The sequence below is a fragment of the Macaca mulatta genome, chromosome 13 (assembly GCF_049350105.2).
Source record: "Macaca mulatta isolate MMU2019108-1 chromosome 13, T2T-MMU8v2.0, whole genome shotgun sequence".
NCBI lineage: Eukaryota > Metazoa > Chordata > Mammalia > Primates > Cercopithecidae > Macaca > Macaca mulatta.
Genome location: NC_133418.1, coordinates 6,313,485 through 6,332,952, shown reverse-complemented (window position 1 = coordinate 6,332,952; position 19,468 = coordinate 6,313,485). Strand labels below are relative to the sequence as shown.

Below are 19,468 nucleotides of genomic sequence, written 5' to 3'. Positions count from 1 at the left end.
GGTAGGAGAGCCCTTGGCCCACAGGGACAAAGAATCTTCTGCAAGGGGCCACTGGTTCTAGCTGGGCCTCTCCTGCCTGTTCTTCCCATGCACTCTGATGTGTCTCTGCAGGAGAGGAGAGTCTCAAGCCTGCAGAGACAATGAGGCTTTCCAGATGGGCCACTGGCAGCTGTGTCCCTTTAGCAAGCTCTGCCCACCTATCCAAGTAAACATCCTCCTCTGGTGTACTTCTTATATGTGTGGGGGCTGGGCTGTCATAGATAAACTTGACTTTCACTTGGGCATAACTATGGATCTGGTGAGCTTTCCCAGCTATTTTTTGTCGGGGCGAGCTGTCAGAGTGGCAGGATTAAGAGTTCAACTGTCGTGCTTGCTTCGGCAGCACATATACTAAAAAAAGAGTTCAACTGTCTTTCTGTGGCACAGTTTTCTTTTGTGGGACAGTTTTCTCTTAAGGGTAGGGGGTTGACAGTGTACTGAGTAGCCCACCTAGCGCCACCTCCTTCAGTCTCGTCAATGCTGAATGGAAGTGAAGCCTCAGTCCTCCGCTGGGCCCTGCTGACATTATGGGGAGGACCACTGTGGGGGCTAGTCCTGTTTCACACTTTCTCCCTTGGTCTCATGCTGTTGTATGAGTGTGGAGGTGAGGCTTCCCATTACTAACACCACAGATGTGGGAAAGCGGAGCGTGGCCTTTCCCCAGCTCTCTCCCTTTTTCATGTTCATTGATGATGGCTCTTTGTAGAGGCTCATCTTCATGCTGAATCCTGCTGACATGAGGACTCTGGCGAAGCAAACAGTGACTACACTGGCCTCACACTTCCTGCTTAGGTTGTGGTGCTGCCTGATAGGAGTGGAGGGTCCGCTTGACACTGGGCACTGTGGACACTAGCCTGGTAGGGGACTCAGGGCACTGCTGCTCCTGCCCACGCATGGATGAGAGATCAGCTTTCCACTCAGTCCCTCTGATATTACCCTAGCAGGAAAATGTAAGCACCACCTGCTTCCAGAAGGAGAATGAGCTTTCCACTAAGCCTCACTGACACAGCCTCAGCAAGGAAATCAGAGCGTTGCTGCCTGCTTCCACCACGTAGGAATGGAAGGTTAGCTCCCTGGTCAGCTCTACTACTCCACTCGGCAGGGGGATCAGAGCGCAGTCACTTGCTTCCATGAAGCAAGAGAGTGGGTGAAAGAGTGGCTCCCTGTTTGGCACCACTAAAATCCCAGGGGAAGGGATGCAGTTTTTCCACGGTATATGACTGGAGCAGGACAGGTATTGTGAAAAAGGTTTTCTGTTGTTAAGCTGTGCTCTTCCCAGTCATTTGGCTGGGGCAGTGGTCGTGGGGAACAGGCTTTTCCTGGGGCATTTTTTGTCTGCTTGTTGGAGACTCCACGTTGGAGAGGCTTCTGTAGTGCCCTGTCTGGGATATATGAATAGAAATAAAGTCCCAAGGACTCATTGCCAAAGGACCTTGGAATGTGGAGAATGACACAACAATGAGTCTTTTTTTTTTCACTGTAAGTTCCAGGATACATGTGCAGAACATGCAGGTTTGTTACACAGGTAAATATATGCCATAGTGGTTTGTGGCACCTATCAACCTGGCACCTAGGCATTAAGCCCCATATGCATTAGCTATTTGTCCTGTCCTGATGCTCTCCCTCCCTTTGCCCCCCACCACTGACAGACCCCAGTGTGTGTTGTTCCTCTCCATGTCCATGTGTTCTCATTGTTCAGCTCCCACTTATAAGTGAGAACATGCAATGTGTGGTTTTCTGTTCCTGTGTTAGTTTGCTGAGGATGATGGCTTCTAGCTTCATCCATGTCCCTGAAAAAGAATGATCTCATTCCTTTTTATGGCTGCATAATATTCCATGGTGTATATGTACCACATTTTCTTTATCCAGTCTATCATTGATGAGCATTTGGGTTGGTTCCATGTCTTTGCTATTGTGAATAGAGCTGCAATAAACATATGTGTGCATGTGTCTTTACGGGAGAATCATTTACATTCCTTTGGGTATATACCGAGTAATGGGATTGCTGGGTCAAATGTATTTCTGGTTCTAGATTCTTGAGGAATCGCCACACTGTCTTCCACAATGGTTGAAGAATGACAGGACAATGAGTCCTTTGTCCACTTTTGGAGTTATAACCAGGGCTTTCTGGTTTTGAGATGGTGGACCTACAACGGATGGCAGTACTCTGTCTTTGCTGGAACTGGAAGTCCATCCTGTACTTTTTCTTACAATTATGCAAGAAGAAATCTTTTTTACATATTTACCTATGCAGTCAGCATCATCTTTACCAATGCTTTTTATTCCTTAGCATAGATTCATATTTCTATCTGGTAAGGTTTTCCTTCTGTCTAAAGTACTCCCCTTTAATGTTTCTGGTACTGCAGGCTTGTTGGTGATGAATTCTTTTAGTTTTTGCAGACCTTTTTTTTTTTTTGGTGAGACAGGATCTCACTGTCGCCCAGGCTGGAGTGCAGTGGCACGATCTCGGCTCACTGCAGTCTCTGCCTCCTGGGTTCAAGTGATCCTCCTGCTTCAGCGCCCCCTCAAGTAGCTAGAACTACAGGTGCAAACCAAACCACCATGCCCAGCTACTTTTTATATTTTTTGTAGAGGTGGGGTCTCGCCATGTTGCTCAGGCTGGTCTTGAATTCCTGAGCTCAAGCAATCTGCCCACCTTAACCTCCCAAAGTGCTAGGATTACAGGTGTAAGCCACTGAACCTGACCGTGTTTGTATATCTTAAAAAGTCTATTTTATGTTCCTCTTTGACAGATATTTTCACTCTGCATAGACACTATGTGGACAGTCTCTCAGTATTTTAAACATGTTTCTCCACTGTCTCCTTACTTGCATTATTTCTGAGGAGACATCTGCTGTTACCTTTACTACTGTTCCTCGTGCACAATGTGTCCTCTTTCTATTATTTTAAGATGTTCTCTTTGTCACTGCTTCTGAAAAGTTTGATTCTGCTTTGGCCTGGTTTTCTTCATGTTTCTTGCACTTGGGATTCATTGAGGTTCTTTTGGGTCTGTGGGTTTACTGTTGTAATCCAATTAGGAACATTTTTGGCCACTGTTGTTTCAGTTATGTGTTTATTAGGCTGCTTGGATTTTTCCACGACTCACTGATGCTGTTTTTTGTTTGGTTTTTATTTTTGAATTCTCATTCTTCTGTGTTACATTTTGGATAGCTTCTATTGCTGCCTTCCAATTCACTAGTCTCGTCTTATGCAATGTCTGATCTGCTGCTCATCCCATTCCACATATTTTTCATCACTAGATGTTTAATTTGTGTCTTACTTGTACCTTTCATGTCTCCCCCACAGTTACAAGGACTGTTTCAATGCTCTAATAGTAACATTGAGTTCTGGGTATATTTTAAGTCTTCAGTTTGTTTTTCCGCCTCATTATGGGTCTGTATTTTCCTACTTTTTTGCATGCCTGATAATATTCAGTTGTATGCTAGGCATTGCTGATTTTACTTTGTCAGGTGGTGAATATTTTTGTTTACTTGTAATTATTCTTGGGGTTTGTTCTGGGATGCAGTTAAGTTAGTTGGAAGCAGTTTGATCCTTGCAGGCCTTTCATTTAAGATTTGCTAGGTGGAACCGGAGTGTTTGGTTGCTCCCACTACTGAGGCAACACTCTCCTGTGTGCTTTACTCAATGCCCAAAGGATTATGAAGTTTTCAATCCTTGCTAATGGGAGTACTCTTCCCAGCGCTCTGTGAGACTAAAGCACTGGTACCTCCAATGCTTTTGGATGATTCATTCCCTAGTCCCAGGTAGTTCACTCACATGAAGCACTGATCAGTATTCTGACTTGTCCTGCTACCCACTGAATCTGGATTTAAAGTCACTCCTCAGAACAGAAAACAAAAAACACACCCTAGAAGGGCATCCTTGAAACGCATATGAACAGGCCAAGTCTGGAGGATGAGAGAACAGAATTTTATTTGCTTTCTCCCATTAGCCTATTAAAATAAATTGCTTTATCAGGTGGTCAAACGGTTACATAGTCTGAGAGGTCAGCAAGCAACTAACCACCTACATTTAACATTGTTTCATTTTCTACAAATATCTGTGTATAGCAGTGATTAACAAACTTCACATATAGCCCCCTGGGTATCCTTGTTAAAAACACAGATTCCTAAAGTTTGGCAAAATATTGATAATTATTGAATTTAAATTATGGGTACATGGGGGTCTATATATGCTTCTATTTTTGTGTAATGTTTGAAACTTTCTACATAAAAAGCTTAGAAGAAAAACAAAATACATGCATTGATTTATAATTCCTGGGCCTCTATGCCTACAACCTGCTTTAGCATCTCTGAAATGGGATGCAGGAATCTGCTCAGATGCCCTAGCTCGGGTGGTCCTTGGGCTACATTCTGAGAAACACTGGTACACTCACTGTTAAGTGACTCATTTTTTTTTTTGTCTTAGTTATCTTTATGGTTGCTCTTTTCTCAATGAAGGTATTATCCAGGGACCGCCAGCCTGTAATGCTCAAATAAATGAACACTCCCTTCTCAGCCCACCAAGCTCTTACCTGAACAGCCTCTGGAGGAGTGGGATCCTTGCAACCAAAATGATAAAAATGGAACTCTCCTCCAGTCAAAGCAGCAACCTCTTTCAAAAACCTGTTTGCAATCTCATCGTTGTAGTTGAAGGAGATGGTATAAATAGGAATTTCCTGAAAAACTTTGACCTGGTCTATAACCATTTCAGGCGGCTGAAACGATAAGTTTTGGGGGGGGGGGGAAGGGAGATGGAAAGAGAAGAAGAGAAAGAAAAGAATATGAAAATCCTTAGTATTTACTACAGATACCCAAACAGTAATTCCATATACAGTGGTGAGTGGCTCCTTATAAACATGTCGATTCAATTCAGTAAACAAAGAAAAGACTCTGGCAGGTGGTGAGAGTACAGTGATCCACAAGACATGGGCCTTGGCTCGGAGGTCTCTCAATTGGGTGGGACAAAGTGCTGGGCTGCAAAAGAGCAATTTCCAGCCTCCAACATGCTATGGTCAATGCTTCCCACAGACGGTGAAGGAAGACATGTTTGTTGAAGGCCTTCCCATGTGCTGGGCGTTCATCTTAGAAGCTGAAGAAAGGCAGGCAGGCTCTGTGAGGCCTGGATGAAGGCGTCCCAGAGCTGAGAGAGGCTTCTTCAGTGTACACAGGAGCTAGACAGGGAGCGGGCCCACCACTCCACAGCCCAGAGAAGCTGCTGGAATGAGTGATGCAAAGGGGCACGGTTAGGCAGTCTGCGGTGGTGAGAGGTTTGCTTCAACTTTCTGAGTCTGCTCTTCAAAGCTCTGAGGATATAAACCAGCAAAAGGACTCCTCAGTGAGGAGGGACAGGAGGACAGGAATGGCTGTCTCCCGTTGCAGGGATGGAGCTCCCTCTGCCACTAAGGGGCACCCCCACCCTCTGCCCAGCCCCCAGCACCATCCTGGGCCACTTGAACATCATGCCAGTTTAATATGAAGGAACCACCTGAGACTGGATGCAGGTGTGGGGCTTACAGTGATACACATGACAGTCTCGCTCGCTCACGCTGTCTTCAGCTGTATGGAATGATGGAAACAGCTCCAGAACTAGAGACCTGGGCTTGACGCTCATCCAGCACTGCCCATCTGAATGGCCTAGGGCATGTCCTGTCTAATGTGAGTTTCCTCATCTGTGGCTCAGAACTAATACTCCCTCCTTACAGGACTGCTGTGAGGAGTAAATGAGATGATGTTCCTTAGAAAGCATTCCACAAATATTTGTTGAGCATATTTGCCAGGTGCTGCTGTCAGCCTAGGATAAGGTCAAGTGGCACACCTGAGCCACTTTCCCCAGTTCCCTCTGCTCCGAGTCTAAACAGCTGTGCAGCCAGGGCTCCACACACATCAGCTGTGCAGCCTTCCTCCACACACATCAGCTGTGCAGCCAGGGCTCCACACACATCAGCTGTGCAGCCAGGGCTCCACACACATCAGCTGTGCAGCCAGGGCTCCACACACATCAGCTGGAGTGGCCAGAAAGGCAGAGATTCCATCTCCTCCCTGCCTGAAGGAGGTCTGTTTGCGTATGTGCAGGCTGATCACCCTGCACCTTCCCCACCCTCCGGCTCTCACATACTCCATGCTAAGGCTTTAGCCATTAGTTTTATTTAGGATGGTGCAGATGCCTTTACCATGTCCATTTTCTTGATTCTAGTCCAGGCCAGCCCCTCACTTCAAAGAATTCCCAAAATGACCACAGCCAAAGCTGTATGGGGCTGTTCCCAGCAAAGACCCTGACAGTTTACATTACGGATGCCCACCAAAGGACACTTATCCAATGTGTATATGATTCCATTTTAATGAAGACTAATATTTCTAGAACCCCTTTGACCTGCTAAATTTTAGAGACTATCACTTTATAGTGCTCCCTCAGATATTTAATAAGCAGGCAGGAAGCTAGTGTCCATGTAACTGATCCAGAGCAGCATCTGTGTCTATTCTTCCAAGGAGAAAATTCTGCTGAATATTTGGAATAACACTGGCCTTACACATTCAGCTTCTACAAAGCCAGCGAAAATTCAAAAGCAAAAAATGGAAATTGAGTGGTACATCTCAATATCTTCTACATAGAACACGAATATCAAACATCAATTTGCCTTTTTGAGAGAATCCAAGGAATAATGCAAAAATAGACCACGTGTGTCGAAAAGGCAGTGTTGAATTCGGAAGTCCTCAAGAATTTCTAAATTATGTTTGGGGTAATTTGCACATTTCTGACTCAAGCTTTTTTTTTTTCTTTTAGACGGTGTCTCACTCCATCACCCAGTCTGGAGTGCAGTGGCACGATCTCAGCTCACTGCAACCTCCACCTCCCGGGTTCAAGCGATTCTCCTGCCTCCTCAGCCTCCCGAGTAGCTGGGATTACAGGCACGTGCCACCAGTCCTGGCTAATTTTTTTTTGTATTTTTAGTAAAGACTGGGTTTCCCCATGCTGGCCAGGCTGGTTTCGAACTCCTGACCTCAAGTAATCTGCCTGCCTCAGCCTCCCGAAATGCTAGGATTACAGGTGTGAGCCACTGTGCTTGGCCTGACTCCAGCCATTATTCATATCCTTGATTCTCCATCTTTGAGCGGACCCTCAGATTCTGGTGAAATAGATTGATCTTCTCTCCAGAAAAAAAATTTTTTTGAGTGTATGTTGTATCTATTATTGGGAGATTCCAGAGCCTCCAAAGTCCATACTGGACTGTAGATCAATAATTCTTCTCAATCCACTGCTTGTGGGGATGTCGCTTGTGACATCCTCTTTGGGGGCTGCTGTTTGGCAGTATCGATCAAAACATGGACCTTGCAGCTGAGTCCGCTTCTCAGAATGTACACTACAGATATACTCACTCACCTGCAAACCGATATATGCGCAGAGTTGCTTTGGCAAGACTGTGTAAAACAAAAAGCTCAAAAACAATCTGACTGCGCGTCTGCCCGGGACTAGCTAAATAAGTGATGGGATAGCCGTGCGATGGAACCTAGAAGACAATGAGGACGCTCCGTATTAAACGATATGAAGCCATCTCCAAGGCACACTGTTTGACGGATAAAGGTGCAGAATTGTGTGTACAATAGGCTAACATTTGTTTTTGTAAAAAAGAGGAAATATATATGAACACACTTTTGATGTATAACAGAGACCATCTCTGAAAGGAGATACAGAAAAACTAGTCATATCAGGTGCCTCCTAGCTGGTGAAAGGGGTGAGAGGGAGAATTTTCTCTGGCTATGCTTTTCTATGAAGGTAGAAAAGAATGCATTAGAATATGCATTACTATTCAAAAATTAAACAAAAATAGCTTTAAGGTGCAAGGTTTATTAAATTCACGTAACAGAATGCGACGCAGTCGTTGAGAAGGATGCTCCTGAAAAATTTTTCATGACTTGGAAAAATGCACGTGATATGTGAGATGGGAAAAAAACCCACAAAATCCAATTATGAGTGATTTAAATTTTGTCCTTTTTTGGTTTGTTTTTTTCTTAGAGACAGGGACTCTCTCTGTTGCCCAGGCTGGAGTGCAGCAGTGCAATCACAGCTCACTGCATCCTTGAACTCCTTGGTTCAAACAATCCTTCTACTTCAGCCTTCTGAGTAGCCAGGACTACAGGCACACACCACCACGCCCAGCTAATTTTAAAATTTTTTGGAGAGACAGGGTCTCAATACGTTGCCCAGGCTGGTCTCGAACTCCTGGGCTCAAGCAATCCTCCTGCCTCACCCTACCAAAGTGTTGAGATTACAGGAGTGAGCCACCTCACCCAACCACATTTTCTCCTTTTTAATGCTTATCCGTGTTTTCCAAATTGTCCACAGTGTAAACAATTTTAAAGATCAGTAAGAGTATATTAAAAAGAAAAATATACCTTGACTTGCCTAGATGTCCCTCAAGTCGGAATCTTCAGGCCACACTGTCCCCAAACTCTAGCTCCATATATTTCTAGGGACTTTTAGACACCCACGCACACACTACAGGTTCGCAAACTCAGCTTCCTCCACTAGCCACCCCCAAGCCTACTTGCCTCTTCTTGAAATCTGCATTTCAATCAGTTAATATCATAATCATTGTCAACCGGGAATCAGTCATCCTCACTCCTTTCTGCCTTGCTCCCACTTTCTCCTCACCTCCCATTCACTGCTTCCAAACTGGCCGTGGTGACTCCTTTCTGCCTTGCTCCTACCTTCTCTTCTCCTCACCTCCCATTCACTGCTTCCAAACTGGCCGTGGTGACTCCTTTCTGCCTTGCTCCCACCTTCTCCTCACCTCCCATTCACTGCTTCCAAACTGGCCGTGGGGTCCCGTTGATGCTGGTTCCTGTGGCTCATGGCTGGAGGCAGTCCCCTCCCCCTCCTTCCATTCCTGCTGCTCCCACCCAAGGCGGGGTCCTTCCCAGCTTTCATCAAGGAGCCAGCAGCAGGCCATGGCAGCGCCAGCCTTTCCCTGGCACAACCGAGCCATGTTTCTGAGATGCAGATGGGTAGGGTGGCCGGCTCCTCTGAGAGTTCCTCTCTGTGGTGACACCACCCTTCTCATGTGGCATTCAAGGACTTTCACAGTCTCCCACAACCCAACGTTTTTCACCTCCACCCTGATCTTCTTCCGTTGCCCCTGCCCTCAGCTTGTTTCTCTGAGTCTCCCACATATTTCCACACCTCTGTGTCCCTTCTGCCCAGGACACCAACAGTGTCCTCTGTTCCAAAGGTTCCTTCTTCTATTTCCAGACACAGCTCAAATGTCCCCACCTCGCTGGAACCCGCCCCGGCCTTCTCTCCCCCTGTGCAGCGAAACCCATCACTCTGCGCTCCCAGACATAGCACAGGCAGCCCTGTCCCCGTGTTGTGTTAAACTGAATACATCTAGCACATTCCCCAAAGCACAAGCTTCCCAAAGGCAGGGATGAGCTATTATTCATCTTTATAGCCTCAGACCCTGGCACCACACGTGGAACAGAAGAGAGACACGATGAACTGCTTCCAAAGAGAAAACACAGTGAAGTTGATAAGAAAAAAATAATTTAAAATAAATTTTCACTTTACACACTCCCTTTCTGCCATAAATCTAAAGCTGCAGTAAAATCCAGATGCTTACTCTCTTTAAGCCCTGAACTTTTTGCCACAGGATATTTTAGGATATTTGCCTAGCAGTCTGCATATGCAAACATCTCCCAAGGAAAAACACGAGTTGACACTAATTCACTTTAGCTGCTAATTTACATTACACTGGCCTGAAAATCCTTCTATTTATTTAATGCCTGGAGTACTCGTCTTTCATTCACAAAGCTCAAAAGAAGATGAACAGACTCCTCTACAGCTTTTCAAATATTTTCCAGGGAGGCTAAACAAAACAAAGGACATTTCGCTAGAAAGGCATGTTTTTGTTTAAATGAGTACTAAGTTAGCATTAGAGGTAAAGCCAAGGACATTACGCAGTGACATGTTTAGATTCAGCGTCTCCAGAGGGAAAAAAAATAGAAAACAATCTCCTCGCTCTTCATTTGTAATAAAATGTAAACCCGTCTTCAGTGGACGGCAGACGTCTCCTTTTGTGGGGCTGGTCTCCCGGCTAGGGGTGTGTGTCACACTCACCAGGCAACATTCGCTGTCTCATAAATTCTCCTCAGAGTTTCCAGAGACAAAGGAATCTCTGTGTATTTTCTCACCTCAGCTCTGAGTCCCTCAGCCAAGGAAGGATATCTCCATGGATTTTTGGTGGCCGCTGAAAAGGTTCCCCAAACCTACTTTCAGCATTTGCTTTCAGAGCATCAGTGAGGCCCTCTTTGGTCCCAGCTCTGACAGGTACTGTCAGGCCTCTGAGCCCAAGCCAAGCCATCACATCCCCTGTGACTTGCACGTACATATGCCCAGATGGCCTAGAGTAACTGAAGAATCACAGCTGCCCTGCCCCGCCTTAGCTGATGACATTCCACCACAAAAGAAGTGAAAATGGCCAGTCCTTGCCTTAAGCGATGACATTATCTTGTGAAATTCCTTTTCCTAGCTCATCCTGGCTCAAAAAGCTCCCCCAGGCCGGGCGCGGTGGCTCAAGCCTGTAATCCCAGCACTTTGGGAGGCCGAGACGGGCGGATCACGAGGTCAGGAGATCGAGACCATCCTGGCTAACACGGTGAAACCCCGTCTCTACTAAAAAGTACAAAAAACTAGCCGGGCGCAGTGGCAGGCGCCTGTGGTCCCAACTACTCGGGAGGCTGAGGCAGGAGAATGGCGTGAACCCGGGAGGCGGAGCTTGCAGTGAGCTGAGATCCGGCCACTGCACTCCAGCCTGGGCGGTAGAGCGAGACTCCATCTCAAAAAAAAAAAAAAAAAAAAAAAAGCTCCCCCACTGAGCACCTTGTGACCCCCGACTCCTGCCTGCCAGAGAACCCCCCTTTGACGTAATTTTCCTTTACCTACCCAAATCCTATAAAACAGCCCCACCCTTATCTCCCTTCACTGACTCTCTTTTCCGACTCAGCCCACCTGCTCCCAGGTGATTAAAAAGCTTTATTGCTCACACAAAGCCTGTTTGGTGGTCTCTTCATACAGACACGCATGACAAGTACCTGGTCAGGTCTCCCATCAGTCAGAAGGTAGATGGCCTGTGTTTCTTTATCAGCAAAAGCAGTTTTCAGGGCACTCAGGGTGTTTGTGGAACTTCCAATCTACGGAAAAAAGAGATACCAACGACACACGTGAATCCCAAAAAAGAACTCACAAACAAGTATTCATTTTCTGCTTCCAAAAAAGAAGAAAAAGTACTTGTGAGATGAAAGATAAATTAAAATTACACTGAGATAACAATTTAACCCCAGTGATTCCAAGAAACATATCCCAAGGTGTGCCTAAAAATCTCTATCCGGGCAGTCCAAGAACTGCTAGAAGCCAGGACTATGGATTTCCTGTCTTGACGACAGAGTTCTTAATGCAATTTTATTTTCTTGTGTTTCTACATGAGATGGTAACTCAGTTACTGCTCACTCGTCTGTCAACAGAACTTAAACATGCAGCCTAAATACACTGTGGCATCGTATCGGTTTCAAACCAGGATTTATTCAGGATACCCAATACTTGGTAAACGTGAGCGTGTTATCATTAGCAATCTAACAATGTACATGTGGACATATCTAACATTACTTGACAAGTTCTGGTGAAATGTATATCTACTTTCAAGTGCATGAACCCACCTGTTACTAGGTCTTACATGAATGCATGGTATTGAATGAGGCACTTTAAATGTTCTGCTCCACATATGATGGGAATAACCAGACATATATCTGTTATACCATCATATAACAGTCAAAATCAGAATCAATGAAAAGGAATACGTTATGGCCCATTCTTTCTCCTACATATAACATCAACCATAACACCATCTACAACCCTTTTTTTTTTTTTTGAGACAGACTCTCAGAGCTCTGTTGCCCAGGCTGGAATGCAGTGGGGCCATCTCGGCTCACTGCAACCTCCACCTCCTGGGTTCAAGCAACTCTCCTGCCTCAGCCTCCTGAGTAGCTGAGACTATAGGTGTGCACCACCACACCCAGCTAATTTTTTTTTTTTTTTTTGGCAGAGATGAGGTTTCACCATGTCCAACTCCTGACCTCAAGTGATCTGCCTGCCTTGGCCTCCTAAAGTGCTGGGATTACAAGCGTGAACTGCCACACCTGGCCCACAACTCTTCATGTATAAAAAAGAATAGGTAAAAATACACACATTGTGTGTCAAGAGAAATTAATGAAAAATTTTTAGCAATCTCTCAAATCACAGTAAACACTTAAAAATTAGAAAATCTCTTAAACAGTTCATCAATGTAGAAAGGAATGGACTTTTAGATAAATATTAATATACTGGAATGTACTCTCCTTAATATGCAAAAATGATCCTTACCAAGGGACCATCAGTAGAGATACAGGACTGTGAATCGTCTAAAAGCCTCCTTCAACCCCCCCTCATCTCAGTTCCGTTGTATCACTCCAGCTTCAGTTGTAAGCAAGAAAACCAACTGTGGTTGATTCCAGCAGGAAGGAATTTATGATAAAGGACATCAGGACGGCTTACAGCACCACCAATGGATAGGATAACCTGGGTTGGGACCTCTCACCAGAAATGAGGCCCCCAATCCTGTTGCAGGGCTGCCTGGTGGGGGCCCCGCTGCAGTCCCACTGCAGAGTGCTGGACACTGTGGCTTTCCTCGCTGGCACTGGGAGTATCGACAAGAGATGGACCAGAGCTCACTGCCACTGCCACCCCAGGAGCTGCATCAGTCTGCATCTGCCACCACTGCCAAGGTTCTCTCTGCTGGACCCGCCATCTGGAGTCACAATCTCTCAAGTCAAAGCCTAGGGGGTTATTCTGACTGATGGTGCCTGGGTCACATTACTCACACTCTAGCTAAAGCAAGGCCAGACCCTTCAACTTCCATAGGTGAACAGACTCTGCCCCCACCCCAGGAATCAGGATAAGAAGGGAGCAGAGACTGACAGCCTAAGGAATGACAAAGATCCAGCACACATCCAGCCCCCACTCCACCCAAGGCATCTCAAGCCTCACCGTATACCATGGGCACTCTCCCATTAAGACTTTCTCAGCCATGATGGGGAACCCCATGCCCTGACCCATCCAGCTGCTCTTACCTAAGGCTCCTTCATTGGCTTTACTCCCTTTCATTTCAATAGACAGAAGTACCATGTGCCAGGCATTTTGATAGATCTGGGACATAACTTACAAAACCAGACCAAATTCTGTGCCTTGAAGGGGGTTCACGGGATGGTGTTGGATGCCTAGAAAATGATGACCTAACACTGTGCCAAAAGCAGTAAAAGTTCATGCCCAGTGTAGGATGTGTCTTACTCTAGCTGGGTGAGCTGCTAAATACATCTTCTGGGGGAGATGGCAGGGAAGACTCTTAAAGGACGAGTAGGATAGGTGGGAAACCACAGAAAGGATGGTGCACGCTCCAGACTCCTTTCTTGTTCAGGATTCAGCAAGTAATTCCATAATTGTAAAGCCCATAGGAAGAGAGAGGTCAGGAAAACGATGGTGGTAACGTCAATCATAAAACAACATCTACTGAGTACTTACTAGTACTTATTTTTCCTGTATTTTTAGTCTGTGGTCTGCTCCCCATCCCAGAAGGTCACCCAGCAACAGCAGGCAGCCCAGGGACATGCCTTCCACCCCTGCAGACAGCACCAAACAGGAATTGAGGGGAGCCTCAGCAGCACAAGATGGCTCAGGGAAGGAGACTGTCACTGCAACGAAAGCCCACAGAAGTAACCCAGAGAAAACATGCTACACCCAAACACAGTGACTGTGCCGAATAAACACACATACATGGAAATAAACTCTTCTAACATAATAACCAAGTAGTCTAAGATATAATTTAAAAATCACTCATTATACCAAGAACCAGAAATATCACATTTGAATGAGAAAAGCAACCCACTGATGCCAATACCAATAGAGCCTCAGAAATCCCTGGAACAATGAGGAAGAGCTAATAACATTCATACCATTAGAGCTTCAGAAAAAAAGAGGGGAAAGAGTGTGGGGCTTAAAAAGCATTTAATAAGTAATGACTGAAAAAAAAAACAAAACAAATTTTGGCTGGGCGCGGTAGCTCACACCTGTAATCCCAGCACTTTGGGAGGCCAAGGCGGGCAGATCATGAGGTCAGGAGATCGAGACCATCCTGGCTAACACGGTGAAACCCCGTCTCTACTAAAAATACAAAAAATTAGCTGGGCGTGGTGGCAGGCACCTGTGGTCCCAGCTACTCCGGAGGCTGAGGCAGGAGAATGGCATGAACCCGGGAGGTGGAACTTGCAGTGAGCCGAGATTACATCCCTGCACTCCAGCCTGGGTGACAGAGTGAGACTCCATCTCAAAAAAAAAAAAAAGTTTGGTTAAAGATACAGAAACTACAATTTAAGAAGCTAAGCAAATCCTAAACAGGATAAAACCAAAGAAAGCCACACCAAGACACATTGTATTTAAATTTCTGAAACTAAAAACAAAGAAAAATCCTAAAATAGCTGAAGAGAAATAACACATTACCTATAAAAGAGCACCAATTCAAATGCCAGCAGTTTCTCATCTGAAACTATAGAGACCAGAGGAAGGGGCACCACAGTTTTCAAGTGCTGAAAGAAAATAACCACCAGCCATGAATCATCTATCTGGTGAAAATATCCTCCAGGGTTGAAGGAGAAGGAAAACTAGGCGAATATAGAAAAAGAACAAGAAAAGAAGAAAGTCTGGACTTTCAGAAAAAAGAACAATGGAATGAGGAAATAGAAAAGTAAGCATAACAGATAATCCTTAACACCGTGGATTTCTTTAGTTACGTTTTATGATTGAAGCAAAAGTTTAGCACCATCTAAGACAGCATATAATGCATGCAAAGGAAATACTTCAATTATATATTTTAAATGGTGAGTGTAAAGGGACCTAAATAGAAGTAAGGTTGGTACACTTAAGTTGAAGTAGCAAACCACCAATAGGCTATGATAAGTTATATCACGATAGGCTGTGGTGAGTTATATATGATAGGCTGTGATACGTTATATCACGAAAGGCTGTGATGAGTTATACCACGATAGGCTGTGATACGTTATATCATGATAGGCTGTGATATGTTATATCGTGATAGGCTGCGATGGGTTATATTGTGGTGGGCTGTGATAGGCTGCACCACGATAGGCAGCGATATATCACTATAGGCTGTGATAAATTATATCACAATGGGCTGTGATAAGTTACATATATGTATAAGGAAATATATAGAACTATTAAGAAAATTATACAAAGCAATACACTCAAAAACAGTATAAATAAATCAAAATGAAACACCAAAATATGCTCAAATAACCCATAGGAAGGCAAGACAAAAGAGAAAAATGAGAAACAGAGGAAACACACGAAAATAATAAATAAAACGAGACACTTAATCCTTAAATATGAATAATTACTTTACATACAAATGACCCACATATACCAATTACATGACAGAGATTGAAGAGTAAACAAAAGCATGACCCGATTTATGCTGTCTACAGGAAACTCACTTCAGGCATAACAACACAGACAGGTTAAAGGTAAAAGGATGGACAAAACATTATTATGCAAACATTTATTTTTAAAAAGCAGAAATAACTATATTAATATTACATAAAGTAGACTTTAACAGAAAGAAAATTTACTAAGGACAAAAAGGGGCATTATGATGATAAAATTCTCAATCCACCAAGAAGACAACAACCCTAAATGTGTATACCTCAAACAACAGAGCTTCAAAATACATGAAGCAAAATTTGATGGAGATGAACAGAAAAATAGAGAAATCTATTTTTATCTACTTTATAATAGAGTTGTAATAGATAGAATAGGTAGAGTCTTATGGTTGGGGTCTTCAATACACCATTCTTTTTGTTCTGAGGGGTGCACATTTTATTGGAAACCTTAAATAGTCTTCAGATAGAACATGTTTTCAATCAAGGTTCTCCTGTGGCTTACACAGAAACCTGAAGTTGTTTGGATTAGGGGAAGGAGAGGGACAGTACAGCAGATGAGTGCTTAGTTTGCCAAAAAGACCCCTCACAATAAGTGCTCTTCAGCCAGCGTATCAGCTTTCGCCAAAACTTCTTCAATGGGTTCCATCACTGAAGGCCTGTTCCTGTTCTGAGAGATGGTCATGTTCACGTACCAAAATCTGCTGGAATCCTTTAATGGTCTCCTCCTTCAGGAGTACTGACTTCCCCATATGACCTGTGATGACCTCAGCAACCTGGAATGGCTGAGACAAGAAATGTTGTATTTTCCACATTCAAGACACAGTCAACTTGTCTTCCTCAGAAAGTTAATCCATACCCAGTATGACAATAATGTCTGGAGGGATTTGTAGCCATGCAGAATCTTTTGCACCCCACGGGCAACATTATAACGCTCATTGCCAACAATGTTGGGATCCATGATGTGAGAGATGGAGTCCAGAGGATCCACATGTAGATAGATGCCCAGCTCAGTGATAGCATGGGGCAGCACAGTGGTGGCATCCCAATGAGCAAAGAAAGGCAAGGGCAGGGGCAGTCGAGTCATCAGCAGGTACATAGCCTGTACAGAAGTGATAGATCCCCTCATGGTAGTGGCAATCCTTTCCCCACATCATACCCACCATGTCAGTGGCCAGGGTAGGCTGATAGCCCACAGCAGAAGGGATTCTGCCCAATAAGGCAGACACCCTTGAGCCAGCCTCGATGAAGTGAAAGACATTATCAATAAACAGGAGTACATCTTGAACTTCTTGGTCTCTGAAGTATTCAGCCACAGTCAGTCCAGTCAGAGCTACCTGGGCATGAGTAGCAGGTGGTTCATTCATTTGACCACACATCAGCACTATCTTGGAGGTAACCTCTTTTAAGTTGACAACACCACACTCAGTCATTTCATAATATAAGTCATTGCCCTCACAGGTCCTCTCAAAAATACCAGCAAACCCAGAGTTAACACCATGGGCTTCGGCAACATTGTTGATTAACTCCATGATGGGTATGATCTTGTCAACTCCAACACCACTAAAAAGCCCAATTTTGCCACTCTTGGCTAGGGAGCTAGCAGATCCACAACTTTGATACTAGTCACCAGAATTTCTTGCTCAACACTCATTTCCATGAACTCAGGAGCCTCAGCATAAATGGGAGCAAACTGTTTTATTTTGATGGGACCTCTTTCATCAATAGGCTCTCCGATGATGTTCATGATTCTGCTCAAAATCTCAGGACCAACAGGACTTTTGATTGGTGCACCAGAGTCCAGGACTTTCTGGTCTCTAAACAAGCCTTCTGTACCATCCATAGCATAATCCTTACTGTGCTCTCACCCAAATGCTGGGCCACCGCGAAAACCAGCCTGGTCTCCCTGCCTTGTACTTGCTGGGCATTCAGAAGAGATGGAAATCCCTCATCAAAATGGACATCCACCACTGCACCAATGATCACCACAATACACCCAGTGGCGGTGCCTGTCTTCAGCAAAGGTGATGTTTGTGCCACATAGATCCTGGCAGACTGGATTGCTGCCAGAGTGACCCATGGCAAGACCTGAGCTTGGGGTAGCAACACCGAAGGGCTGAGTTCCTCCTGCAAGGCCCTGGAGGCTGAGGCAGCAGACACATGACCCATAGAACTCAACAAGGTAGAATTTGGGTGGAGACTGTGTTACCCAATACCCCACTCTTAATGATTGACAGAACAACTAACCAATCAGCAAGGATGGAGAGGAATTGAACAATACCATCAACTAACCAGATCTAATTGAGATTTATAGAATACTCCACCCAACAAAAGACTACACATTCTTTTCAAACACTGGACATTTGCATAAATAGACCATATCCTGAGTCACAGAACAACATTTAACAAATTTAAAAGATGTAAAATCATATAGAGTATGTCCTCTGACTATAGTGGGATCAAAATAGAAATCAATAAAGAAAGACAACATGAAAATTTCCACAAACATTTCGAAATTTTAAAACATGCTTTGAATAATTCATGGTCCAAAAGTGAAATCACAAAGAAAATTAAAAATTAAATAGTACTGAATGAAAATTAAGTTGTTTTGCTTAAAATCTGTGCAGTTCTGGCAGGAAAATTTATGGTACTAAAAGCTTACTTACAATAACATAAAAATATCCCAAAACTATAATTTATGTTCCTACCTCAAGAACCTAGAAAAATAAACTCAAGAGGAAAATAAACTCAAAGCAGGCAGAAAGAAGTAAATAATAAAGAACATAAATTAATAAAATTCAAATAGCAAAACAATAGAGAAAATTGATAAAACAAAAGGCTGATTGTTAAAAAGAATCAATAAAATTGACAAACTTCTAGCAAGATTTGCAAGATAAAGAGAAAAGACACATATTACCAACATCAAGTATAAAACAGGGCCTATTACAACATCTCTTGCAGTCACTGATAGAACAATAAGAGAATATTATGAAAAACTTTATGCTCATAAATTCAACAGTTTAGAAAAAATTGAACACTTTTTCAAAAACCACAAACTACCAAAACTCAAGATGAAACCAACAACCTGAATAGTTCCATGCCTATTAAAGAAATTGAATTCATAATTAAAAAGCCCCTGAAAAGAAATATCTGGGTCCATATGGTTGCAATAGAGAATTGATTGATTGATTGATTGACTGATTGTTTGAGACAGAGTCTCGCTCTGTCACCCAGGCTGGAGTGCAGTGGTGCCATCTCGGCTCACTGCAGCCTCTGCTTCTGGGTTCAAGCAATTCTCCTGCCCCAGCCTCCCGAGAAGCTGGTTTTACAGGCACCTGTCACCATGCCTGGCTAGTTTTTGTATGTTTAGTAGGGATGGGATTTTGCCATGTTGGCCTGGTTGGTCTTGAACTCCTGACTTCAGGTGATCCTGCCTGCCTTGGCCTCCCAAAGTGCTGGGATTACAGGCGTGAGCCACCATGCCTGGCCACACTAGAGAATTTTATCAAACATTCAAAGGAGAATTAACACAAGTTTTACACAATGCACTCCAGAAAACAGAAGGGGAAGGAATACTTCCCAACTCACTCTAGGAGGCCAGTATTACACTGATACGCAAAGCAGACAAAGACAGCACACACATGAAAAGCCTACAGACCAACATCTCTCATGAACCTAGACACAAAGGTTCTCAACAAATATTAGCAAATTTAATCCAACAACATGTAAAATGCATAATACATACTGACCAAGTGGGATTCTATGTAGTCAGAGTTGGTTCAGAATTGGGAAAAAAAAATCATATGAGCATATTAATTTGCACAGAAAAGGATTTGGCAAATGCAACCTTCATTCAGTATAAAAATTCAGTACATTAGGAATAGAATGAAACTTTC

At 44.0% G+C, this 19,468-nt stretch overlaps 1 protein-coding gene and 1 pseudogene across 10 annotated transcripts in view; both read right to left on the bottom strand.

Annotated features, from left to right (window-relative positions):
- The window catches only part of VWA3B (von Willebrand factor A domain containing 3B), a 270,056-nt gene that overhangs the window by 124,190 nt on the left and 126,398 nt on the right, over positions 1–19,468 (bottom strand). For all 10 annotated transcript variants that reach the window (XR_013402590.1, XR_013402591.1, XR_013402592.1 and 7 more), the window contains 2 exons: positions 11,127–11,225; positions 4,574–4,756 (listed from right to left, as the gene is read on the bottom strand). Coding sequence is in view for 7 of the 10 variants with exons in the window: in XM_015112923.3 (XP_014968409.3) it covers positions 4,574–4,756; positions 11,127–11,225 (282 nt within the window). In the remaining 3 variants the exon portion in view is untranslated. The remainder of the gene's footprint in view (positions 1–4,573; positions 4,757–11,126; positions 11,226–19,468) is intronic.
- Positions 16,046–17,870, bottom strand: LOC705465 (ATP synthase F(1) complex catalytic subunit beta, mitochondrial; annotated as a pseudogene).